Genomic DNA, 24,612 nt, shown 5'->3' with positions numbered 1-24,612 from the left:
TTTTTTGTTTTTTTTTTTAATACTTTTTTCCCCTTTTGATTGGAGATCCTCATTACTTGTTTGTACACATAAAATAAATGTCTTTTAGATGAGTGCATGTTTGAAATCCCATAAATAACTCACGTATGGCTGTATGGCTATATGAGTGCAAGCGCTAATAAACCACTTTATAATTTATAAATAAAGGATGAACTCCTATAAGGTTACTAACTGGTTTATAAGTGATGTAATTGTCTTTCTCTAACACCTTTTATATACACCTGAATGCAAATAGAGGTAATCACATGTACACCCACAGGTATATATAAACTTTTTTTTACTTTCTCAAGCTTTCAATAACTAATAGGCGCGGCGGCACGACCGATATTCATTTAAGATTTAACCATACAAGTGGCGGACTTGAGCTCGACCTGCCTATCTCAATTGCGAAGTACATAAGTGCACATAATCTACACAATCTTTCTGATTCTTCCACTGATTCATACGAGTATATCCTTTTGTGGTACATCACTACATCAGCCAATTTGACTTGATTGCCTGAGTGCACTATCCAGTTCTTCCCAGAAAGAGAGCGAGAAAGATGGAGTCTGACAATGGAGCTTTCATGGAAAAGTTCACACTACCTCCATCTTCTTCTTCTGGGGACCTTCCTTTATCTGGTCTCACTTTTGCTGTTAAAGATATGTCAGTAAACTTCAATTTCAATCCTCTATCCTCCTATTTTTTTGATGATTAATTTCTTTTTACCCATGTTCAATTTGATTACTGAAAATTTTGGTCTTTGTTTCATAAATTTATATCAATTCCATCTGATGATTTTAATTGCAATTCATTAAAGACTATGTTTGTTGTAACTTGTGAATTTGCAATTGTAAGTTCCCATTTGTTAATTTTCTTGGAATCAAACCCAATTTTTTTAATGTGCCCAAAAGTTGAGCACATTTGATTGTATAAAATGTTTGTTGTTTGCTACCATTTTCAATTTATAGCTTAATTTAAGATAAAGTTTATGTTTTGGAAGGGCAGATTTGATATGGAAGGGTTAGTAACTGGGTTTGGGAATCCTGATTGGGCAAGAACTCATACAAAAGCCAATTCCACTGCTCCTGCTGTTTTGGCTCTTTTAAGGGCTGGTGCTACTTGTGTTGGTAAAACAATCATGGATGAAATGGCTTACAGGTTAGTTTTTTTCGATTTTTGAGTCGCGATGATTATAATCTATCTGATCAAGCAAATGGTTTTTTATATGTAATTCATTGTGAGGTTGTATATGTTAACAGCATTTGATTAAACTGATTTAAGAAAGCCTAGTATGTGGAATTATTTCAATTGGATATACTTTAGAAGAGAACTTTTCCCTAATTCTTGGCTTATGTGATTGTTAAATGTCTTTCCTGTGAACATGTATGGTTGAATATAGATTTTCCGGTCTGTCTGTTGTTTAATTGAATCATTGGCTAGTGGATTGTATTCTCTCTGATGAAGTGTGATGGTATAACAAATTTATTTGCAATCATCCTGGTTACGTAAAGAGCTGAACTTTCAGCAGAATTCAAACTTGAGCTAATTATTTACAATGAGCATGCCACCGGAAAACTCATTACTGCCATGATAGTTTACGGTTTTGTCCATAAGCCAAAGAAATCATTCTCGAACATTTTGGGAGCCTTTTGGGGCTAAAATTTCGGAAATGGTTTGCATTCTTTCCATTCTGAAAAAGTATGCCACTTTTCCTAAAAACTTGTAAAAACAGGCCTTGCAGTTCTAGTATAATCCTAACTGAATAATTTTCATTTTATGCAATCAATCTTTGTCCACTGGTTCTTTGGTGCTTTTCAAGTCATAACTTGATGATACTTGTAGGATTCATTTCTTTTTCAAGTCATAACTTGATGATACTTTTGGGATTCATTTCTTTCATTTATTCAAATGAGATTCATTTGAGATGGATATTATCTTTGACTGCAATAGAGTATAGCAATGTAATGAACCGACTTAGGGGAGGGGTATTATGTGTAGTTTAGTATGTTAGTTATCAAATGTAGTACATAAGGGAAAATATGCAATGAAGTAGGAGATGCCACCTGTGCACATGAGACAAATGCTCAGTCTAGAATCATCCTAGGGATGGAGAATGTAAATATAAAAATGGAAGAGAGATTGTGAGGAGGGAGGCAGAAATTTGTGTTCAAGGGAAACCTTAGAGAGTCATGGCCTCAAGCCAATGATAGAGAGTAATAGCCTCAAGCTATTTTGGAAGTGATAGCCTCAAGCTATTAATTTATCTTGTGTAAACCTTGCCATTTTCAATCAATATTCAACCTTTAAACTTTATTTACTTGCATTGTCAATTCTGAAATATTAAGATAGAAAATCAGTTCATTACAAGCGATCCCATAAATACATGTGTATGCAAAGGCATTATACAGTCCATGGAAATTAAGTATAGCGATCCCATAAATACATGTGTATGCAAAGCAATTATACAGTCCATGTACATTTACCTTTTAATGGACGTTTAGTGTCAGAGCCTCAAAGATCCTATGATGAGTTTCAATAGCCTGCCTTCTTTCCTTTATCATTATCTACAAGATATATATGATTAAATGCTAAACAATTCATTGCCAATTTCCTTGACAGCATAAATGGAGAAAACATACATTATGGTACCCCTAAGAACCCATGTGCAGCAGATCGTATTCCTGGAGGATCTTCTAGTGGTTCTGCTGTTGCAGTTGGTGCAAACATTGTAGATCTTTCTTTGGGTTTGTCAAAGTTCTCTTTTCAAAATAATACAATTGCCTTTTAAAAGTGCTATGACTTATTACAAGTCGGTGACCATTAATCTGTAATTCTTTCACCTCTTTAGGTACTGACACTGGAGGAAGTGTAAGAGTCCCAGCAGCATTCTGTAAAATCTATGGAATTCGGCCTTCACATGGGGTTGTCTCTGTTGATGGTGTTGTTCCTATGGCACAGAGTTTTGATACAGTTGGTAAAGACTCGATTATGTGATAAGTCATGCAAAATGCAATTTGCACTATAGACTCTTGAAAGGAAAGGTTTAATAATGTGGTAGTGAGTAGTACAAGATGCCAAAATGCAAAGTTGAAAACTCTTTCTATACTCTTATCAACTACGGTATATGAACTACATCAATAGATTCAATCTTCAATATGATGTCTAATATGGCGATACCTATACTTTCTGAAAAGCATGTTTATATTTGTAATCATCACTCATCAGATACTGCAATCATCATTCATCAGATACTGCAGTTACATGAGTGTTGAATTACATCACGTTCATTGAAAATTTAGCTATATCTCAGGATGGTTTGCACGGGATCCATCAATCTTGAAGAGAGTAGGAAATGTGTTACTTCCGCCCCTTGATCCACATCTTGTGAGCCCTAGTCCAGTTATAATCGCTGAAGATTGCTTCAAGCTTCTAAACATCCCAATTGATAGAGTAAAACAAATTCTAGTGAAGTCCGTGGAGAAAATTTTTGGAGGTTAGTCGTCTGGTTCTTTGTACGAAGTTGCATATTAGGTTCAGCTTTTTTTTTTTTCGGTATTTAGTTCCTTCTATTAAACTGCATGCATGCTATGCAAAAGCTAGCCATCTGATCTCATGTCAGTAGGAATTATTGTTTCTACATCAATGAGCAAAACTTCAGTAGTAAACAAATTGTTTGAACTTCTTTAACCATTATTTCAGGTCAGGTATTGAAATATATGGACCTTGGGGACTATGTAGAGGAAAATGTTTCTAGTCTGAAGCATTTCATGGGCCAAGGTGGTGATACAAAAGAATACAGCATACCATCTTTGGTAGCCCTTTCAAGTGCCATGCGAATACTACAAAGGTACAACTAGCTAGTAAATTGGTCCAGTACTAATTTTATCAAGTATGGAGTAGTTGATTGCAGTATGTTACCATTATCCTGCCATATAATCATACTTTTTCAGTGGCCGACTTTTTATTCAATTTCTATGAAAGTGTAGGCATGAGTTCAAGATTAATCATGGCAAATGGGTCTCTTCCATTAAACCAAATTTGGGGCCAGGACTAAAGGAGCGAATTTGGGAAGCCGTGTTCTCTAATGATGACAAAATCGACATTTGCCACTCTATCAAGACTGAATTGCGAATGGCACTTACTTCTCTCCTGGGGGTAATCTCTATGACTAGTTATCAATAATTCCATCCTTCATTTTAGTAGCTCTACCTCAAACTTCAATTTTTGCCAATATATTGGTGTATGCTTTAGCTCCTCATCATATTCTGGTTCTCCACTAGTTCACTATTTCCTTTTTCTCCTTTGATTTGTACTCTATCTGTAGGATGCTGGTATCCTTGCAATCCCAACTGTTCCTGGTCCGCCACCAAAATTGCAGACTCAGCCGTCTACATTAGAAACTTTCCGAGCTAGAGCTTTTAGCTTACTCTCCATTGCCGGAGTATCCGGATTTTGTCAGGTTTCTACCTCTATCACAAGCAAAGACAAGGCATCAAAGCTTCATTCATTTGTTTGTCTCCTCTAACTTCCCTTTTTTATGACTAAAATATCCCTTTCTTTTGCAGGTAAGTATACCATTAGGATTATATGACGGTCTTCCTGTGTCTGTATCTCTGTTGGCTAAGCACGGTTCAGATATGTTCCTACTCAATCTCGTGGAGACTCTTTGTGAAACTCTGAAGGAACATATGTTAAATATCGATGCTACTGTAAATTCGAACCTGTGAATCCTAGTTTGATTTGGGAATTTTGATGTATAATGTCCTTTTCTCAACATCTTCATTATGTACATCATGGTCAGTCTTTGCCAAAATGTTTTTGAAATGGCTAATAGTGAACTCTTTAGAGGGTATTGATTCCATTGTCTAAACTAGAGTTGGCAATACCATTGAATGTCTCATTTCCATGATTGTTTCCGTCTCAATTTCTGATGCACAAGACAACTCAAAATTAACATATATAGCTATGTAGTTCTTTGTAGTTTGTATCATAAATGGATCGATAATGTGTGGTCTGAGTAGATTCATGTTCTTGCCTTGTTGAGTTTAGGTTTCTCTGAACAATTGTTCCTGATTTTCATTTGTTAGTACACCAACAACCCTGAAATTTTCTTATATGCATCTGGCTGTATGCCTGTATTAATAGGTATTTTCCTGCTTTTTTTTGTTTGGGGAACCACATTTCAAAATATTTAAAATCAGAAAGAAATATCAAATGAGCAAAATATAGCCCCTTTGTTGCACCTATCTACATGTGTACTCGGATGTATATAAAAACCAACTTTCTTTAATTCGTGAAAATCCACCATTTTATTTTCATTTGTTTTGTAAAGTTCTTTCGACTTTTACCAAATTCCTTGGTCAGTATAGTCACGGAACTGAATGTTTGTTTCTCCTTCTTAAGTTTTACTGTTTTACTTATTGGTCAAAAAAGAGGACTCACATAGTCGCACAACTAGTTCGAAAATACTTCGAATATAGTTTTGTTTTTTTTTTTTTTTTTTTTTTGGAAGTAAAAGGACATGGGCCGCACGGCCCATATGAATTTTATGACATTTGGAGTCAAAAGTCAAAACCCAAACGTAAACATTTGCAGAACCCACAAACAGGACGTGGGTCCCACTTGATGTTAACTCGTGGTGCACGAGGAGAAGGGCCGTGAAGCGTGGTTGGCTCGCCAATTATGAAAAGATGTCCATTATCACTTCGATATTTTGGATTTGTTTTGATTTATCAACGTGTGAGATTTGTAAATTAGATTACTAAATATATCATGACATCTAAAACATCTTATTTAATATTTATGTACTATTTTATCAAAGAAATTGAGTTACAATATTAGGCAGCAAGTTGAAATAACTTTACTAGGTAGGCAATCTTAGACTAAACAAATATCCTACCAAATCCAAACTTAAATCCATAATAAGTTTCTCATAATTTTCCTAGTATCAAATAAGATACAACATATACACTTTAAAGTTAAATCTAATCGGATAACATAAATTTAGAAATAATATAGATTACGAATTTACGACTACTCCATTCATATTCAAATAAAAGTCTCATTTCACCAAAAACTCAATTTTTTTTACAAGAAAACAAAAAAAACTATGTCTTTAAATTAAAGTCTCATTTCACTTTTATTCGTCTATGTATTCCTATTTTAATCACCAAATCCTACAATATTTTTATTACATTTAATCAATCAAACCCCCACTATTTTTTTAACATCCAACTTTAATCAACAAAATATCTCCATCATATTATTCAATTCAATTTCATTTGAAGACTAACAGAGTAATCCAATTACGATCATAATAAATTGAATTAAACAGAGCCTTACGACACACTCGAGAATCGAGACCCTCTCTCCCCAATACAAATAATCCTCGTGGGAAATATTTTGTATACTTGTATATAGTTAGCACAAAAAACGACTCCCAACAACCATTTCCTTGACACACCCCTCTCTCTCTCTCTAAATTAGAGTGAAAGAGATGGGTAAAATGGAGGTCAGAGCTAGAGCTCCCGGAAAAATCATCCTCGCCGGAGAACACGCCGTCGTTCACGGATCCACCGCCGTCGCCGCCTCCATCAATCTCTACACTTCCGTCTCTATTCTCTTTTCCCACGGTAACATTTTCTTCTTTCTCTCCTCTTTTTGATTTCTGCTTATTCATGATTTCAATTCTGTACTTATGACATAAAATGTGCTTCTTTTTGTTTGATTCTGATCAAGTTTGTGTTTTTTGAATTGGGTCAATTAGTTCTTGGATAATGTGTATTTGGGTAGTTGGATTAAGATTAGTGTGATTGTAATGGTCAATTGCTCATTGTAATGATTTAATTATTTTTTGATTAATGAGTAGGGTTTTGAGAATTTGGAAGTTAGCTTTAATGATGGATTTTGGTGAATTTGTAACTAGATAATTTCTAAGTTAAAATGGTTGTTGGAAAGTGTAATTATGTGAAAGGATAGCTTTGGAGTGATTTGTTTTCAAGTGATTTTCGCTTAATAGCGATGGAAAAACTGTGAAACTAAGGGCTCGTTCGTTATCATTGATTACTAACTAGCTATATGCCTTATGCCTATATGGCATGCCCAAAATTGGAATGCTGTTGAGACATTGAAGAAATTCTGATAATACACATGATCAAGGGCTGAATTTATTATCATAATGAGACAAATTAAAACTAATGTCTCTCAATTTGAAAATCCAAGGAATTATGATTCCGATCAAGGGAATTGATGGTCTAGCATCAACTCCCTTGGTGGTGGCTTGTATATGAATTGCCATATGCTAGGTGGTATTGAACTGATTTCTATTCGTCTTTTTGCAATGTTTGTAATGCCTTATCGATTTCATCCTTGGACTTTTGAGCAGTTCAAAAACATTCGAACCTTCATCATTATAAAAAGAATACTCCGTAAAAATAATTCTCTTTCATTGGTTTTTTTGGGTAATGAACTGCCAAAGAGCTTTTGTGACAAAAACTTTGCCTTCCAGTTGTTGCTAGTGCCTTATGTTCAAATTGTTGTCAATACATCGATATTGAAGGGCATTTTTTTTTTTTTTTTTTAATTTTATTTAGCTGTCCTGATTTTGCACATACATAGGTGATACGCTTAAGCTTGAGCTCAAGGACATGGAACTAGAGTTTTCCTGGCCAATAGGAAAAATCAAAGAAGTACTTCCAGGTTTTGACATCCCTTCACCTTCAACACCCTTATCTTGCTCATCAGGAACCCTTAAGTCAATGGAACCACTCTATGAAGGACAAAATATTCCAGAGGCAAAGATAGCATTGGCTTCTGGAGTGTTGGCCTTTATGTGGCTATACACCAACACCCAAGGGTATGTGTGATATTGTCTCTTACTCCTTTAATCATGTTGCTGAAGGAAGCTGCATTCTTAGATGCAATCAATATTGTTGTGCTGTTTTTACTCTACATTTAGTTATGTTGAGCATACCAGTGGCTGAATTTTCAATTTATATTTGTATTTTAGGTACAAACCTGCAACAGTGACTGTGACATCTGAACTTCCTCTAGGTGCAGGCTTGGGTTCATCTGCTGCATTCTGTGTAGCGCTTTCAGGTGCCCTTCTTGCATTGTCAGAATCTTGTGAGCTTGACTATAGTCAGCAAGGTTGGGTAGCTTTGAGAAATAGCGAGCTTGACCTGGTAAACAAATGGGCTTTTGAAGGTGAAAAGATAATTCACGGAAGACCATCTGGCATTGACAATACAGTAAGCACCTATGGTATGTCATCCTGTTCAGTGGATTCTTGCAATGCCAATCTTATGCTTCTTTATATTTCTTTCTATTGGATCATTCTTGTTGTCACTCTCTTTTGGGGAAGGGGTTGAAGAACAGTCCTTAGGTTTGAAACAAAGCTTTCTCCAAATGTCATTGTCTGGACGTAGTTATGTCATCATCACATTTGGTTTGTGAATTTGGAGATAACTCGTGTAGTGTTGGCAGACTGACCTAAAATATATGAAATGCTACAAAAGCTTTTCATTTTCTTGGCAATGAGCCAATGCCCAACTGCAGTGCGATTACAAGAATGTAAATTGGTGATACCTTTATCTTATCTGTAGTTGTTGCTTCAGTGTTAGAATTATGTGTTTTTGTTGAAAGAATTTAGCACTTTTATTTATTGGATTTATAGTTACTTGGGCATGAATTGTAGGAATAAAATAAGGCCATTTATACCTGCCCCCCTAACCCTACCTGAAAATAAGATGTCATGTTAGAGGCTATGGGGTAACTAAGTAACTTTAATATTGATGCCACACAAATTTCTATCAAGAGGCATTGAGGTAATTTTCTCTTGATGTTATTATTCTTTGTTCTTAAATTTGTCTTATAGGAGTAATAATGATGACTTATCTTTTACCTTTTGATGTCTCATAATAAGTTACTGTAATACTATCTTACCAAAGACTGGCTCTTGATGTTATGTTATTTTTATGTTCTATGAAGTATAAGATTGCGTCTTATAGACCAACATTTTTGACAAAGGTGTGAGGTATCCTTATATGGGTAGTCTATTACTAATACATGCTATGGCCTGTTTTGTGCATTATAAGCATGCACTCTGAGTCTGTGGAGATGACTGAACATCCAGTGATATGTTATGCAGGAAATATGATACAGTTCAGGTCAGGTGAAATCACAAGGCTCAAGGCGAATACACCATTAAAGATGCTAATTACAAATACTAAGGTAGGGAGAAACACAAAAGCACTAGTTGCTGGTGTGTCAGAAAGGACACTGCGCCACCCTGAGGCAATGGCTTCTGTTTTTAAAGCTGTTGACTCTATCAGCAAGGATTTGTCTGATATCATACAAACACCGGCTCTTGATGACATTGCAGCCACTGAAAAGGAAGAAAAGGTGGAAGAATTAATGGAGATGAACCAAGGATTGCTTCAGTGTATGGGAGTGAGCCATACTACAATAGAGACAGTTCTACATACAACGCTTAAATACAAGCTACGTTCCAAGCTAACTGGAGCTGGTGGCGGAGGCTGTGTATTGACACTGTTGCCAACGAGTATCCTTTTTAAATATTATAATGTCGTGATTATCATTTATACTTACACATAACTTTTATAGTGATGAAATGCCACTCTAATTAAGTCGATTTCATGGTAGGGATGGTTACCCTTACAATTAATTTCTATACAGAATTAGATGTCCTTTTCCTTGACCCATATAATTCAGTTCTGTCTAGCATTGTGGTGGATAAAGTGGTTGCTGAGTTAGAATCCTGTGGCTTCCAATGCTTCATCGCTGGAATTGGTGGCAATGGCTTGGAGGTTTGCTTCGATGATAATGCCCAAAATTGAGCAGTTCATTCTCAGGAGCCATTGTGAGTCTTAACATTGTTGTTGAATGATTCTGATTGTAGCAATCTAAGTCATTTTTTCTCACTGTACCATATGTTGTACATTAATTCCATTATTGTAGCTGCCATGCTCATTTTTTATTTCATTGCATCGAAATTCTCTTTGATCCTTTAAATTTGAGAATCTCGATGTAGGTATCAAAAACTTAACTTGAAGATGTAAAATTATCGTTGTTTTCAGCCCTTCAATTTTATCGTGGAAAGAATTGTTATGTGGTGTTGGAACACCATCAAATTTGTTTATTTTTTAGTTTCATTTGAGTGGTGCAATGCTTAAATTCCATATGTACAAGTTATTTTGTCCCAAATACATGTTGCATGAGGCCCTAAAATGTCTAAACAATTGTTGCTAAATTATGGACAATAAGCTTAAACAACATTTACTTGGAAAACAATATGTTATATTTTGTGGGAATGAAAGTTTTATTGATAGATGAAACATAAGCTTTTATTACCATAATGTACTTTGTTGGTACACAGTTTAAGAAGGTATATCACCCTCTTGAAAACACACAACGTTAAAGGAAAAAAACTAAAGTAAAACAGAGCACTAAGTCATTAACTGGACCATAGATGCACTCTTGAAAGTTCTATCTACCTCACACCAGAAACCATGTTTCATTATTCACGTTTTTAGCCGTTCACAATAACACCACCTGCACAAAGAGGATGAAAAATACGACCTGATTACAATGCAAATCAATTAATACTTGACCTCAAATTCTGAAGAAATGTTGATGACTATACCATTAGGATGGATGGTTTGCCCTGTAATGTAAGAGGAATCTGCATTGCAAGCAAGGAACACATAGGAAGGCGCAACCTCACTAGGCTGCCCTGCCCTCTTCATGGGTACCTCTGAACCAAAGCTCTCAATCTCTTCCTCCTTAAATGAGGCCGGAATCAGGGGAGTCCATATAGGGCCTGGGGCTATCTCATTGACACGAATGCCCTTCTCCACAAGCTGGAGTGCTAGGCCCCTGGTGAAGGCCACAATTGCTCCTTTGGTAGAGGTGTAGTCCAGCAATGTTGGACTCCCTTTATATGCAAGAACTGATGTTGTATTGATGATGCTGGACCCTTGTTGCATATGCTTCAGGGCATGCCTATACATATGTACATGAAAATAAAACGTCGATACTCATGGCAGATTTGGCAGTGGCCAAATTTTAATTTCTGCTACTTAAATTGTCATACCATCTATTTTATCCCAAATGAAACATGAATGACCATAGGAAAAAGGCATAATTTTCTGTTTTTATTGTACTCCTTTATGTTTAACTCATATTCCTATGTTTTAACAGTTTCCACAAGTAATAATCAAGCTGCAGTGAAGGCAATAGAAAACCAATATGAATGGTACTAAGTAGTAGCATTGTTTTCTCGATTTACATGAAAAGTCATATTTGGTTAACTTTCTTCAATATGTACTAATCAACTTCTGAAGTAATCATTTCACAGAAGCTGACATCAAAATAAAGCAGGGTCAACAGATAGAGCAAAAAAGCCATAAAACAGAATATTTTTTTTTTTAAAAAAATAAAATATATATATATATATATATATATATATATATATATATATATATATATATATATATATATAAAGCAAAATTAATTCTTAATTTATTATTCTTAAAAGAACCCAAAAAAGGGAATATATCTAAGGTCACACTATAGTTACCTGTTTGATATTCTTAAAATTAATAATATGTTTTTTGAAACAATGAGTGAAATTATCTCTGTGAGCCTGGAGTAGCTTATGTGCTGTGAAGTGGAGTTACAATAGATGGTTTTCCACAATATTAGTGAAGTTATTATCCACTGTGAGAGCTTTATTAGTAGTAGTTTGTATAATTTAAGTGCTCACCTTGTGACAAAGAAATAGGAGTAGATATTAGTCCTGAACACCCTCTCAAGCTTCTGCTCATCAACCTCCTCAATAGTTGTGCGCTCATACTGTTCAGCACAATTATTGACCAGGATATCTATGCGCCCAAAGGCGTTAACCACCTCATCAACCACCCTTTTGCAGCTCTCATCATACCCCAAATCTGCTGCGATCGCTATGGGTTCCTTAGCTCCAGAGCCCTTAGCACTCTTTATAAGTTGAAGGGTGTCCCTAGCATCCTTGTCCTCACGGCCCTTGATGTATGTAAATGCTATGGTTGCGCCCTCCTGCGCAAAGCAGTGGCACACTGCCTTCCCTATCCCTGAGTCTCCCCCTGTCACCAGAGCCACTTTCCCCTGCCATCACACACAGTTAGCTGAAATCAGACATATGATAAGACTGTTATGAGAGATTAAGAGTCATGTAATAATTAATTTCGGATTGAGGGAGTATATTTCCAATTATCTACCTGGAGCTTATTGGCAGGCTTGTACTCGGGGTGACCAGTTTCAGGGACAGGATTCATGACATGCTGCTTCCCGGGCTGAGTCTCTTGTCTCTGTGCCGGGAAATTCCTCCCGTTGGTTGCCATTTTTTCTTTGTAAAAGCTTCTTTTTACCAAAGTAGGAAAACTAGAAGACGGTACTAAAACGCAAAAGACAGTACTCTTGATTGTGGAATTGGATTGAACTTCTTAGGTGAGGCTCTTTGTTTATTTGTAGTGGACTGGTGTAGTGATGTTTATCTGAGGAAGGGATAGTACTGCAACGTGCAGAGGACTTGGTGAATATATGTGTCATGCAGATTACTGCCACTGGACACGTCTGTTAGCTGAAGTGCAACTTCAGATTTAGATGATGTATGCTGTGAGCCTGTAAGAGGGATTTGGCTCTCACCTGTGAATGACCTTCCAGAGTTTTCTTGAGAGACTTCTCACCTCCTATCACCGCTTTCCGGGAATCATAAATAATCCCTTTGTCTAAAATTAATAATTAGGTCAATGTAGTAGTTTGAACTAATAATGTAACAACTAGAATTGCTAAAGAGAAAGGGTAAAGTGAATAAATTGTGAAGGTAGTTTGAACTAATAATGTAATAACTAGAATCGCTTAAGCGAAAGGGTAAAAGTAAATGAATAGATTAGATTGATGGGATCGCATGGTGTCGTGTTCTCTCCTTGTTCTTGTTTCGCTTATGCGAAGCAAGCCAAGTTATGTGTTTTCCTTTCACTTCTTGGTCATCTTTCAAGATATACGAGAATAATATCTCCGTTTAATACTGTGATTAATACAACAGTCATTACTATCAAAAGTTGAGAATTTTGTCATGTTGGATTGTATCATGAGGTTAGGTTCTTGGCCACTGTGGCCGGGTATTAACTGAGGCATACAACTAGATAGTTTTGCTCTTTGTTGCTTGAATGAACTTCTTTACTCAGAAAGTCTGTCACAAAGTACAAGTCTTTAGTAGTAAGGTGTTGCCAACTTTTTTGCCCTGTATACTATGTTGCTCGTGCTCACACCCTTTTAATGCGTTGAATTTGTTAGAATACAACAACAACAAATAAATGCGTTGAATTTGTTAGAATACAACAACAACAACAAAGCCTTAGTCCTTTGGGATGTTGGATTCGTTAGAACATAATATGTTTTTTTTATTTTTTGGAGTATAAGACTATAAGGTGTTTGAAATGTTAAGGTAACACCTACAAGTTTCTGAACGCATTTGATTTATTTTATATGGAGATCATTCCGCTTCAACTTAGTATTTGGTTTCCTGGTAAATCTATTATGTTATTCGATACTGTTTTTTATCATTGCACGGCCGGTTTGGTAAACAGTAATAGCTTATAACTTAATTTTCTAAAATAGTCCTTGAAATTTACAGCTTATAAATTAGATTTCTAACAGAGTGCTTAAAATTCAAGTATGGACATAGATTTCGGCAATCAAAACTGAGTACTTGAATGTCAGATGGGTAATACAGGTATGGCCTGGGAAACAAACATATTCATCTTAGTATTTTTGCAGGTTATTACAACAAAACTGGTTGCTTTAATTTAACTTCCTTAGTTTATACTTTGAGCATTATAGAGGATAATTCAGCATAATAACACAGATTAAGAAGAAATGTTTGTTACATCAACCATCTGTCCATCAAGAATCTTACATATTATTAATGTCATTATAATGTACTATTATGGTACTTAGTTAGGAAGATACACCAACAAGAAGAAACCATGTATCACTGGTTATTTTACCATACGTGCGCTTTTTGAAACTACTACTGCTTAAGACCTTCTATTATACTGCATTGTCTGTTAACATCCCCGAAATCCAAAAAAGGCATTGTCTGTTAACATCCCCGAAATCCAAAAAACAGTACACATAGCAAACACCATTCAAGCATTCACAATAACACCGCCTGCACACATGAAACAAATATGATCATACATTAGCCCAAACCAAGTTAACATCACAAAAATAACCGAAATCGAAAACAGGTGGTTACGTTTCTCACCATTAGGATGGAGGACCTGTCCAGTAATGTAAGAGGAGTCACCATTGCAAGCAAGGAAAACATATGAAGGCGCAACCTCACTAGGTTGCCCTGCCCTATCCATAGGCACTTGAATACCGAAGCTTTTGACCTTGTCTTCCTTGAAGGAGGCCGGGATCAGTGGTGTCCAAATAGGTCCGGGAGCAACCCCGTTGACACGAATGCCCTTCCCCACAAGCTGCAAAGCTAGGCCTCGGGTGAATGCCACAATTGCACCTTTGGTAGAGGTGTAGTCTAGCAACGTAGCGTTGCCCTTGTATGCATTCACTGATGTAGTGTTGATGATGCTAGCTCCTTCCTTCATATGCTTCAGTGCATGCCTATACAACATGAGAAAAACCCAAAGTCACAGACATGGCACATTTTATATACTACCTCCGTTTCATATTACGATTAGACACTTTCTACTCACACACACTTTATGTCAAATCATTACAAATAATTTAAAACGGATGTAGTACTTGTATTACTATACAAAATTAGAATGTAATTCAATTCGTTCTACCTTGTCATAAAAAAGTAAGAGAAAATGTTAGTCCTGAACACCCTCTCAAGCCTAGGTTCATCAATGTCCTCCACAGTAGTACACTCATACTGCTCAGCACAATTATTGATCAAGACATCAATATGCCCGAATGCATTCACTACCTCATCGACGACCCTCTTGCAGTTCTCGTCGTACCCCAAATCTGCTGGGATCGCGATAGGGTCCTTGGCATCAGAGCTCTTGTGTTTCTTGATCATTTGAAGGGTGTCGTGAGCATCCTTGTCTTCTCGGCCCTTGACGTAAGTGAAAGCCACGGTTGCACCCTCCAATGCAAAGCATTGGCACACTGCTCTTCCTATTCCTGAGTCTCCTCCTGTCACCAAGGCCACTTTCCCCTGCCATCAGAAGGTGAAATTGTATGTGAATTCATTGTAATTTGTTAAAAGTGAAACTTTAATTTGGGGTTTAATCAATTTTTTAAAAGTCAATAAAAACATGAAAGGTAAAATGACACGACTTTAATACAAGTCAAGACAAAAAAATATAAGAAAAATGAGACTTTTATTTGAAGACAAGGAGGAGTAATTTATGTAGCGTCGGTGTTTTGAATAAATATAATTAATTTCTTCTTGACATGAAAAGGATCAAAACTAATTTCACTTACAAAAAACAATTTATGTGTAAGAAATTCACAAGCACATGCAGAAAAAGATATAAAATATATGCTTAGACTAAAACTCTAGGAGGGTGTGTTTGTACATCCACAACTCACAAGACCACTAACTATGAGAAAAAATAACATCCATAGAAGACTTAAAAACATTAAACCAAACAAATCATGTCGTTGTCGGTATAATTTAAACTAAAACTGTAACAACGTGTATGACAACTAAATCCGAACAGAGTAACTAGTTATACCTGAAGCTTGTTAGCGGCCCTATAATCTTGGCGAAGAGCCTCAGGAATAGGATCCATGGTATGTTCCTTCCCAGGCTGGGTCTGCTGCCTTTGAGCCGGAAACTTATCGCCACCCGACGCCATTCTTACGTTGTTCAACTGCCCTTGCCGTCTACTACCACCACTTCCGGTGATCCGATATAATGTGCTACTTCTTGAAAACACACTACTTGTGGTTGCTCCTACTAACACCCTAGATAACACCACTCCACGCAATAACATAAAAACTTAGCTTATAATTTAATTTAGCTTTGATATACATGAAATTAAAAAGCTTCTAGCTTTTAATTTATACATGATGTTAGTTTGCATGGGAATAGAAATGTAATAAGAGAGAGAATTTGGGGATGCAAATTAGGAAAGTACGTGTTATGGTAATGAGAATTACGTGTGTCGTGGTGATCGTTGCCTTAGGACACGTCTATTCAAACGGGACTTTGTTTTCCATTTATGGATTTCTAGCTACTTTCATTTCCATGTTTTTAGGGTATGTTGTTTGTGGAACTTTTTTTTTTCCCTTTCACATCCATCGCTTTTACTCTCTATCTATCTTCGGCGCTTGGTTTATGATCCGAGTGTATAGTAAGCATTGTGTATCCGAGTGTATAATGGCATTGTGTATCCGTTTTTGCCCGATCTAGTTAACATATAAAATATGTGCAACTTGTTAATCAAAAGAATTTTAAAAACATATATAGTTGAAGCCTAAAGATTCTAGAGTAAAAATGCATATACCTCAACCTCAAATTAGATTAAGATAGAATTTTAGAAGATATAATCAAATCCTAATAACACACTTCAAAACCAAAACGCATATATTGATCAATGCACTATGAGCACTATGCACTACTCGTTAACCAATATTAATCTAACACCACTTTTAATTATAGATTATACACTAGATGAAAACCCGTGCGCGCGATATACGATTTTTTCATCTAAGATTTTTAATTATTTGATTTATTGTATTTAATAATTTCAGACAAAATTACAAAAGTTTAATACTACGTATTTATTTTTTTTACTATAATTTATAATGAATTTATTAAATATAAATAAATTGTAAATATGATATTTTTTCCGTTATATAAAATCTTTAATGTGAAATGATAAATTTTTAATAATTTAAATCCTAAATCATTATTCATTGAAATGTCAGCCAAACTGAAATTGATATAAATTAAATCTTTACATTTATATAAAATAAATCAATATATTTAACAACAAATGAAAAATTGTTGTGATATAAAATCAAATCTATGCATTGGAATTTTTTCATCATCTCCAAAAATAACCAAAGTCATCCATATATTAAGTATACAACATCTAATCGTATGTCATTACGTAAACAAATAATCGTTAAGTATCCAAAATAAATACAATGTAACTAATAATTATAAATATAAATTTAAACATAAGATTTTAAAAATTACCCGGACATTGATGTTCTAAAACTAACACAAAATTTGCTTGATGGGGTTTTGTATTGGTATGAAATTTTATTTGTGTTTAGTATATTTTTTTTGGATTTCTTATACTCATAGTATTGAATTAATAAATTTATCTTTTCCTTTATTTTTACTTTATTTTTTTCATTAAAATAATTTAATTCGTGGATTATAATCTACGCAACATTAAAATTTATACGAAATTTTATTTGTGTTTAGAATATTTTTTTGGATTTCTTATACTCGTAGTATTGAATTAATAAATTTATCTTTTCCTATATTTTTACTTTATTTTTTTTCATTACAATAATTTAATTCGTGGATTATAATCTACGTAGCATTAAAATTTTTGATATATCAAATCAAATTCGTTACTTTTATCTAGGTGGCTACATAATTTTTTAATTCAAAAATAACATACAAATCTTTCTTCTTATTGGTCGAAATAAGTATATTTCTTATGTGGCATTCCGGATGCTCTCCAAAAATGCCTACTTTATATATATATATATATATATATATATATATATATATATATATATATATATATATATATATATATATATATTAAAAACTCTAGTGGAATACGATTTAGGATTTATATTACTTGCAATATGTTTTAGGATAATCTTTTTTCTTTATTGTGCAAGTTATATTTTCTTACAAAGTTGATGTGAAAATAACATGTCAATCTGTTTATATGCACCCAATCACTCACTCACTCATATAGTCATGTGCACCTTTACGCTTAAAGGTTATTTTTTCTCACTTGATAATTTTTTATTTATTTATTTATTTTTTACTTTTTAAGTGCACCTAACCAGTTCTAGTAAGTCCATTTAAATCTATAATGCCAGTATTAAAATTAATACGTAATTATGTTCCAAAAAAAATTAATAAGTAATTTGGCGTATATGATGACTAAGATTTTTTTTTTTTTTTTTTTGAGGAAATTAAATAAAATTATTACTTCATAATAATATACAATAAATTAGGTGGTACCGTGGTCATAAAATGAATAAGTATGGTAAACTAAAGTAAGATAATTTAATTTAGGGTAATGGTATATGTAACCTTAAGGGTTATATATAAGCATTAAATACACTTTTAAAAATTGTATAAAATTAAAAGTTTATGATAAAAATACGCGTAAATCAGTGTAATAATGTTTATATTTTTATAATTTTCTAATTTTATACGATTTTCTAATGTGTATTAAAAGCTTATATGTAGCCCTAAGGGATATGTATATCATTTTTCTTTAATTTATGCTAAACCTTAAGAAACAAATTTTCCAAAATGAAATTTGGGTTATCCATTAAACTAGATGCTAGGCTGCTAGCTATGGTATGTGTTTGCACTATTACATACATGTTGAAATTTCAATATGTTAACATGCATGCTTGCCACGTGGCTTAATATGTAATTTTATAAACAAAATCACTAGTGCATGGCAAGTTAAAGCGTGAAGATCGAGTATTACAAGTTACAACAACATTTTCAAAGTGGATAAATGTTGTTTTGTTGACGAATCAGTTATTCACCATGCATGTATGCAACGTGTTTAAACCTTTAACGGTACCTTTTTAAATTTTTAATTTTTTTTTTATAATCTTATTTATCAATTATTCCATCATCTTCATCCTTTAGTTTACTTGAGATTCATTACTCAAAATAAAGCCATAACTCTTTAGGTAAGTTTTCCAAGTTATTTTAATTGATTCAATTTTATTTAATTGAATTTCAATTCATGAGATAGATTTACATTGTATTTATGTGTTGCAGGTTGTTTAAACTATTATTGAAGACAACAATTAAAGTGGATAATTATTGAGTAATTGGATCAAAAACAAAATGGCGACTAAGAAATTCTCCTTTTTCATTGTGGTTCTACTTCATGCTTATCTTTTGCTTCTTGTTCCCGTTCATTGTGATGATGGTAAGTTAACTCTTTCCTTCTCGATCTTATAATACTTAATTAGTAGTTCTTACATAGTTACATGTACATATACTGTTCAAATTTAGTTGTCACATTACTGGTAGTTACGAGTAGTAAATATAGTGAAGCTAGCTTTTCTCTAGATGTTCTATGCCCAAGAAAAATCATAAAAGCTAATACATACAAAAATGGAGTGAAAATAACTCTGTGTAGCGTTGTTACAACTACCTTTGTAACTTAGGTATAGAGTTCGAGTTACTCAATTACATATTGTTTGTCTTTCTCGAAATTCAACATAAAATATAAAAATTAGACCATTTTACACTAATTATATGCTCTCAAAATTCATAATATACTCATGTGAGGAAAGGTCATTTGAGTTGAAGTAAGGATTGTTAAGGAGAAGGTGGAGCTAGATAACATTATTTCTTTGTTCACCGGAATCAACAATAATATGCTGCGCCATTGAGCGCATTCAACCTTATAGTTGGTGTACACCCGCTTTGTAGCTAGTTAATTAGTTGTACCATAGCTAGTGTTACTGGTGTTACATATCTAGGCTCAAATTTGAGTTCTGTCGGTATTCAAAAATCATGAAACTATATTGAATTTCTTATCTTCTTTAATTAAGATTTTAATCAATTATTTTTTTTGGTGATCACGAGGGGTAAGCCCCACGATTTTAATCAATTATTGTACTAATTGAAATCAAGGAAAAGGGAGAACATACAAGTGTGTCTTTTTTGCTTTGATGGGAGAAAGAGAAAGAATGTGTGTTAATACCAAATAGTATTATATAGGGCATTGAGAAAAAGTAGGGGAAAAGAAAGTAAAACTAGCTTAAACGACAAGTAAGGTCTTTATAGAATGGAGGATTTAAAATGATTAACTTTATTTTCAACAAATTAGCATAATTTTTATGATTAATTACTATACATCTTATGAATACTATTTTTAATGGAAACGAAGATAAGTTGAAGGAAATTGTTTAGTATCAAACCAATCATTAAACTGATGGTTGGAGTCGCAGGAATGATTAATTTTATACTCTATCAGTATGTATTTTGTATGAACTATCAATATGTACTCGTTTTATGTATGAAGTATGAACTATCAACTGTGTTAGTAATGAAAGAAATCTCCAAAGAAATCTAGCTATTCTTGATTGCACATTTTCAATTGCATAAGTGGCTAATACTTTGTAACTAGCTAGCACCAACTAACCGGTTTTCGCTTATCTTTTGACCAATTGAGTTATGATTGGAGCAATAGACACCAAAATTCAATTCATGATTTCCTCATCATAATGCTTTTTTCTTGGATTTTAAGTAGTTAACAATCTTTATATATTGCAGAAGAAGAAGATAATCTTCTCCAAGGTCTAAACAGCTACAGAAACTCCCTACAACTCCCAGCCTTAACCAAAAACAAGCAAGCTGGATGCCTGGCCGATGAGATAGCCGATGAGATGAAAGATCATCCTTGTGTTGCGACCGTACCAGCCAATGCTGTGCCAGGAGGCACCGGAACCCAGTTCCTCAACTACCCAAAGCTGCTCAAGAAATGTAAAATCAATCCAAACACAACAGCAAATGGCATTATCTTACCAGTTTGCGTCTCAAAGCTCGTTCCAACCCTTGTCCTTACCAACTATACTCGGACTGGCTTTGCTCGATACATCAATGATACGAAGTTCACTGGAGCAGGTGTTGGGTCAGAGGACGATTGGATGGTGGTAGTGTTGACAACAAGTACCCCGGGAGGGAGCTTTGCTTCTAATGCCGTTGATGTAGTTTACAGGTTGTTTAACTATTTATTGCCTATTTTGGCAGGCTTCTTCTTAGTTTAGTAGCTATTTAGTTCATGTGAATTGCAAGTATGAAGGACATGGTCTTTGTAGAAGACATTGTAGTTTGCTTTGTATTACGGTCATCAATACATTATATTTGTCATTTTCAGGTGAGGATTGTTGTATGATTTTCGAAGAAGTGCACGCTATGAGGTGGAATTTAAGTTGAACCAAAATTGTTGTATGTTTATTTATGTGTACATCCTTATTGCAGTTAACCGCATTGTTTTGTTAGTACTCTTAGTAGTAGTTGTTACATTACGGGAAAGTATACCCCACTAATGTATATAGTCCACTAGGACTCTAATAACACGGCGTTGATATTAAATTGTGTTTAGATAGTTTCATCTAAATACCAAAATACTAATTTTGTAGTACCAACGAATGTAAAAATGTTTTGTTGGTATTAATATAATTCTTTGCTGATATTTAGATGATACCATCTAAACACAACTTAATGTCAATGCCGTGTTATTGGAGTCCTAGTGGATTCTATACATTAGTGACCTAGACAACCTCATTACATTATAGCTTTGTAGGTCATTTGGTTTAGTGCACAATGTATATGCAATATTAGACATTTACAAGCTTAGCTTGGACCGTTTGTATTCTTAGCTTGGTAAGGTTCATTAGGTGCTAATGTGCTATTCTAACTCAATCAAGTGTCGCATGTTCAAGCCGGATGCAACATTGTTAGGAGAGTATCTTCTATTTGGGGGTCGAATGAACTCTATTTTGAAATTTTGAAATCAATGTAGAGGATAATCGGATGAAGAGGTAACCTTTAAAATAAATGGAGATCAAACCAAATTTTTATTCAGAATAATTTGCCATTTACAACCTTATACGAAGTATATAAAAGACCGACTATTACAACTTTTTTTAATAGAAGTAAAAATTGTACTCTGTAATACAAAACCTTAGATGACAAAATTCATATTCGACACCTTCTACATAGCATAATTGGAGAAGAAATATGGAGTGTTTTGAAAGTTTGCGAAATAAGAGAAGATTTTTGAAAAATGGGGAAAAGTTAAGTAAAGATTATGTACACAATTAAGCATTGATTATCTTTAAAATCATGGAAACTGAATATAAGCATGCCTAGGAATTATAATATTGGCCAATTCGTGTGGTGTAAAATTCATAAACATTCCATTAGTTTGATGAGGTTGACAAACGATTTCCATTAAAAATAGAGATATAGCCATGCATATACAGCATTACAGCACCCAAAATGATGTTAGCGGGTAGCGGATTCCAGATTGGCATTGATGTCGACAAAGCCTTAAGTTAGGATCTTACGATATTGGAATATTCAACTTTATTTTTGACCGCACAATATGGCTGCATTCTTCATCTAACTTTTTACTACGAGTATTTTTCAAGGTAACTAAAATATCATGCATGTATGTACATGTGCATGTACGAGTAACCAAGCTTTGTATAGGTGATCATTCGCTCGGGCCGGGCCAAGTTTCGGACCGGAATTTTTGTGCCCAAACCCGCCAAAAATGGTCGGGTCATGCGGGCTTTTCGGGCCATTTTCGAGCTGGGCTTAAAAAATTAACTTTTCCAAACCCGCAAAAAAAAACGCAAAAAAATAAAAACGGGCTGGGCCGGACCCGATTTCGGGCAAAAAAATTATGCCCAACACCCGTCCAAAATCGGGTCGGGTTAACTTTGATCACCTCTAAAGCTTTGTGTGTGGTGGGGAATTTACCTTGTGACTTTGAGGTTACAAGTTCGTGTCCCACTAACTACAAAATGCTTGAGAGTAGGGGGATTCCCTTACCTCCCCCCTTTACACTCAAGCGTTGACCTGCGGAGCTGGGCTAGCTAAACTTGTGAGAGGTTAAAAAAAAATATACATGTACGAGTATTCTTTTTAATGCATGAGTATATCATTCATTAAAAGAAAAAATTGATGGTGGTTTGGATAATAATGTAAGCATCCCGCGCACATTTGTGTTTTGGAGTGATGAATTAAAACTAACATTACCACAAAGCACGAACACACTATCTAACTGTCGTATTTATATTGAACATAACATTGGACACCCACTTATGTTAATTAACAAGCCTAAATGCATGTCAGGCATACAAAAAAACTCATGTCTTATATATATATATATATATATATATATATATATATATATATATATATATATATATATATATATATATATATATATATTTTCTTACATTTGGCACGAACTATTTTCTACCTTGATACAGTTTTTTTCACGGATTATTTTTAGGTCTTGAATTTTCTTCTTTATTTATTCTCACAAGTCACAAGATCCTACTCTCTCTTTTCAGGTTTTTCCTCCATAGTCCATCTTTCTCTTCACTGTTGTCTTATTCACCTTCTCCTCACTCCAAGTCCCCAACCTCCCTCCTTCCCTCCCTCCCTCCCCCCAATATATATAAGTATTACTTATTATGGTTTTCACTTTGTCAGAATCGTGGTCTCTAATTCTAATCTGGTGTTTTATATATTGCGCCTATGTTTTGTTTGTATTTGACATTATATATAAACCTAGGTCCTCTTAGCATATCTTGGAGTGACGAAGCCTTGTCCATGTACTTTGAATAAAATATGAAACTCGCTAAAATATTTTGATGTATTAGTAACTGTTTCGGTTGAAAACAATGGGACCTTGCCGAAGGTCCGCTGAAATGGAGAAGACTGGATTCGGTCCAAGTTGTGTTGGGCCGAAGGTTTCCTGCACAGTGAACACACGTAAACTAGCCTCGGGGGTGTTTCCGAGGAAGGCCCCTCCGATGCTAAAGTCAGTACAATGTGTAAAAGGAAGACACTATGCAAGAGAGTTTGTAGCTTGAGGCTTTTGTGGAATATTTCTGAATGCAAGAATGAGCATATGAATTGGAATATGAAATGTGTATCTTGTGAATGTGTCAATATGATGGCTTTTTATACCTCATCATACATGGAGAGGTTGGGCTTTAGCCCAATTGGCTTACTTTGTGGGCTGACCTTTGACTTTTGAGCAATTGGAGAGTTGAACCTTGACCTTGGGCTTTTAATTGGATCATTTAGTGCCCAGGCCCAATTTTGACTAAATTGGACCCAAACAACTTGCCCCCCAGACCCGATTTGGAAGGATGACGGGTCGGGTTTGATTTAACTCAGAAAAGGAGGGAAGTAAATGATTTAATTGATCCAAAAATTTGAATTTAAACCGTAATTAATGAGATAACAACGGTTAATGATTTGCGGAAGTTGGACGGATAATGGGCAGTTTAATCACAAGACATGTGTTTAATGGTTACTTAGTGGGTATTTAAGAGAAATTAAAGCACAGACTCTTCGTATCCCGTACCTGGAGATATAAACAGAGGCGCGTCATTCTCCTCACTTATTCACCAACACAAACCCAGAATTCTTCGAGAGAGAAACCAAGAACCCGCATCAAAACTTCGCAAATTCCCCGAGCATTGAGCTTAGAAACTGAGACTTGCCACTACGAACTCGTAAATCGGCAACTTTCGCTTCAGATTAAGGTAAATTCCTTTGATTTC

At 34.7% G+C, this 24,612-nt stretch overlaps 5 protein-coding genes across 6 annotated transcripts; 3 read left to right on the top strand and 2 right to left on the bottom strand.

The window, feature by feature from the left end:
• Positions 1-409: 409 nt before the first annotated feature.
• LOC110736932 (amidase 1-like) lies at positions 410-4,931 on the top strand. 2 transcript variants are annotated; one of them, XM_021917272.1, is made up of 9 exons: positions 410-684; positions 1,027-1,179; positions 2,641-2,738; positions 2,870-2,995; positions 3,332-3,514; positions 3,721-3,868; positions 4,008-4,176; positions 4,346-4,480; positions 4,587-4,931. In XM_021917272.1, the coding sequence occupies exons 1-9, from the start codon at positions 581-583 to the stop codon at positions 4,746-4,748; spliced, it is 1,278 nt and encodes a 425-aa protein (XP_021772964.1). In that variant the 5' UTR covers positions 410-580; the 3' UTR covers positions 4,749-4,931. The 2 variants fall into 2 exon arrangements, with proteins under 2 accessions (XP_021772964.1, XP_021772963.1); XM_021917271.1 differs by having other exon boundaries at positions 411-684; positions 2,641-2,765.
• A 1,341-nt stretch (positions 4,932-6,272) lies between these two features.
• Positions 6,273-10,187, top strand: LOC110736930 (mevalonate kinase-like). Its single transcript, XM_021917268.1, has 5 exons — positions 6,273-6,653; positions 7,639-7,876; positions 8,030-8,283; positions 9,170-9,583; positions 9,754-10,187. The coding sequence occupies exons 1-5, from the start codon at positions 6,518-6,520 to the stop codon at positions 9,876-9,878; spliced, it is 1,167 nt and encodes a 388-aa protein (XP_021772960.1). The 5' UTR covers positions 6,273-6,517; the 3' UTR covers positions 9,879-10,187.
• Positions 10,188-10,340: 153 nt separating this feature from the next.
• Positions 10,341-12,553, bottom strand: LOC110736931 (NADPH-dependent aldehyde reductase 1, chloroplastic-like). Its single transcript, XM_021917269.1, has 4 exons — positions 12,297-12,553; positions 11,807-12,183; positions 10,685-11,043; positions 10,341-10,593 (listed from the first exon to the last, which is right to left on the bottom strand). The coding sequence occupies exons 1-4, from the start codon at positions 12,417-12,419 to the stop codon at positions 10,571-10,573; spliced, it is 882 nt and encodes a 293-aa protein (XP_021772961.1). The 5' UTR covers positions 12,420-12,553; the 3' UTR covers positions 10,341-10,570.
• A 1,396-nt stretch (positions 12,554-13,949) lies between these two features.
• LOC110736056 (NADPH-dependent aldehyde reductase 1, chloroplastic-like) lies at positions 13,950-16,524 on the bottom strand. Its single transcript, XM_021916206.1, has 4 exons — positions 15,792-16,524; positions 14,892-15,268; positions 14,348-14,706; positions 13,950-14,251 (listed from the first exon to the last, which is right to left on the bottom strand). The coding sequence occupies exons 1-4, from the start codon at positions 16,050-16,052 to the stop codon at positions 14,229-14,231; spliced, it is 1,020 nt and encodes a 339-aa protein (XP_021771898.1). The 5' UTR covers positions 16,053-16,524; the 3' UTR covers positions 13,950-14,228.
• A 2,227-nt stretch (positions 16,525-18,751) lies between these two features.
• Positions 18,752-21,253, top strand: LOC110736055 (uncharacterized GPI-anchored protein At3g06035-like). Its single transcript, XM_021916205.1, has 3 exons — positions 18,752-18,972; positions 19,064-19,217; positions 20,573-21,253. The coding sequence occupies exons 2-3, from the start codon at positions 19,133-19,135 to the stop codon at positions 21,064-21,066; spliced, it is 579 nt and encodes a 192-aa protein (XP_021771897.1). The 5' UTR covers positions 18,752-18,972; positions 19,064-19,132; the 3' UTR covers positions 21,067-21,253.
• The last annotated feature ends 3,359 nt before the right edge of the window (positions 21,254-24,612 follow it).

The sequence above is a fragment of the Chenopodium quinoa genome, unplaced genomic scaffold (assembly GCF_001683475.1).
Source record: "Chenopodium quinoa cultivar QQ74 unplaced genomic scaffold, ASM168347v1, whole genome shotgun sequence".
Classification (NCBI taxonomy): domain Eukaryota; kingdom Viridiplantae; phylum Streptophyta; class Magnoliopsida; order Caryophyllales; family Amaranthaceae; genus Chenopodium; species Chenopodium quinoa.
This window is presented reverse-complemented; position numbering and strand designations above follow the sequence as displayed.

What these genes read in the sequence shown, in the direction of transcription:
- LOC110736932 (XM_021917271.1), top strand. Translation starts at nt 581, where the DNA reads ATGGAGTCTGACAATGGAGCTTTCATGGAAAAGTTCACACTACCTCCA. An exon ending in ACTTTTGCTGTTAAAGATAT is followed by an intron (nt 685 to 1,026) that starts GTCAGTAAACTT and finishes TTGGAAGGGCAG; the next exon opens with ATTTGATATGGAAGGGTTAG. An exon ending in CACTTACTTCTCTCCTGGGG is followed by an intron (nt 4,177 to 4,345) that starts GTAATCTCTATG and finishes CTCTATCTGTAG; the next exon opens with GATGCTGGTATCCTTGCAAT.
- LOC110736930 (XM_021917268.1), top strand. Translation starts at nt 6,518, where the DNA reads ATGGGTAAAATGGAGGTCAGAGCTAGAGCTCCCGGAAAAATCATCCTC. An exon ending in CAATACAGTAAGCACCTATG is followed by an intron (nt 8,284 to 9,169) that starts GTATGTCATCCT and finishes TATGTTATGCAG; the next exon opens with GAAATATGATACAGTTCAGG. An exon ending in ATTGACACTGTTGCCAACGA is followed by an intron (nt 9,584 to 9,753) that starts GTATCCTTTTTA and finishes CATATAATTCAG; the next exon opens with TTCTGTCTAGCATTGTGGTG.
- LOC110736931 (XM_021917269.1), bottom strand. Translation starts at nt 12,419, where the DNA reads ATGGCAACCAACGGGAGGAATTTCCCGGCACAGAGACAAGAGACTCAG. An exon ending in AGCCTGCCAATAAGCTCCAG is followed by an intron (nt 12,184 to 12,296) that starts GTAGATAATTGG and finishes GTGTGATGGCAG; the next exon opens with GGGAAAGTGGCTCTGGTGAC. An exon ending in TCCTATTTCTTTGTCACAAG is followed by an intron (nt 11,044 to 11,806) that starts GTGAGCACTTAA and finishes ACATATGTATAG; the next exon opens with GCATGCCCTGAAGCATATGC.
- LOC110736056 (XM_021916206.1), bottom strand. Translation starts at nt 16,052, where the DNA reads ATGTTATTGCGTGGAGTGGTGTTATCTAGGGTGTTAGTAGGAGCAACC. An exon ending in TCTTACTTTTTTATGACAAG is followed by an intron (nt 14,707 to 14,891) that starts GTAGAACGAATT and finishes CATGTTGTATAG; the next exon opens with GCATGCACTGAAGCATATGA. An exon ending in ACAGGTCCTCCATCCTAATG is followed by an intron (nt 14,252 to 14,347) that starts GTGAGAAACGTA and finishes TCATGTGTGCAG; the next exon opens with GCGGTGTTATTGTGAATGCT.
- LOC110736055 (XM_021916205.1), top strand. Translation starts at nt 19,133, where the DNA reads ATGGCGACTAAGAAATTCTCCTTTTTCATTGTGGTTCTACTTCATGCT. An exon ending in TCCCGTTCATTGTGATGATG is followed by an intron (nt 19,218 to 20,572) that starts GTAAGTTAACTC and finishes TATATATTGCAG; the next exon opens with AAGAAGAAGATAATCTTCTC.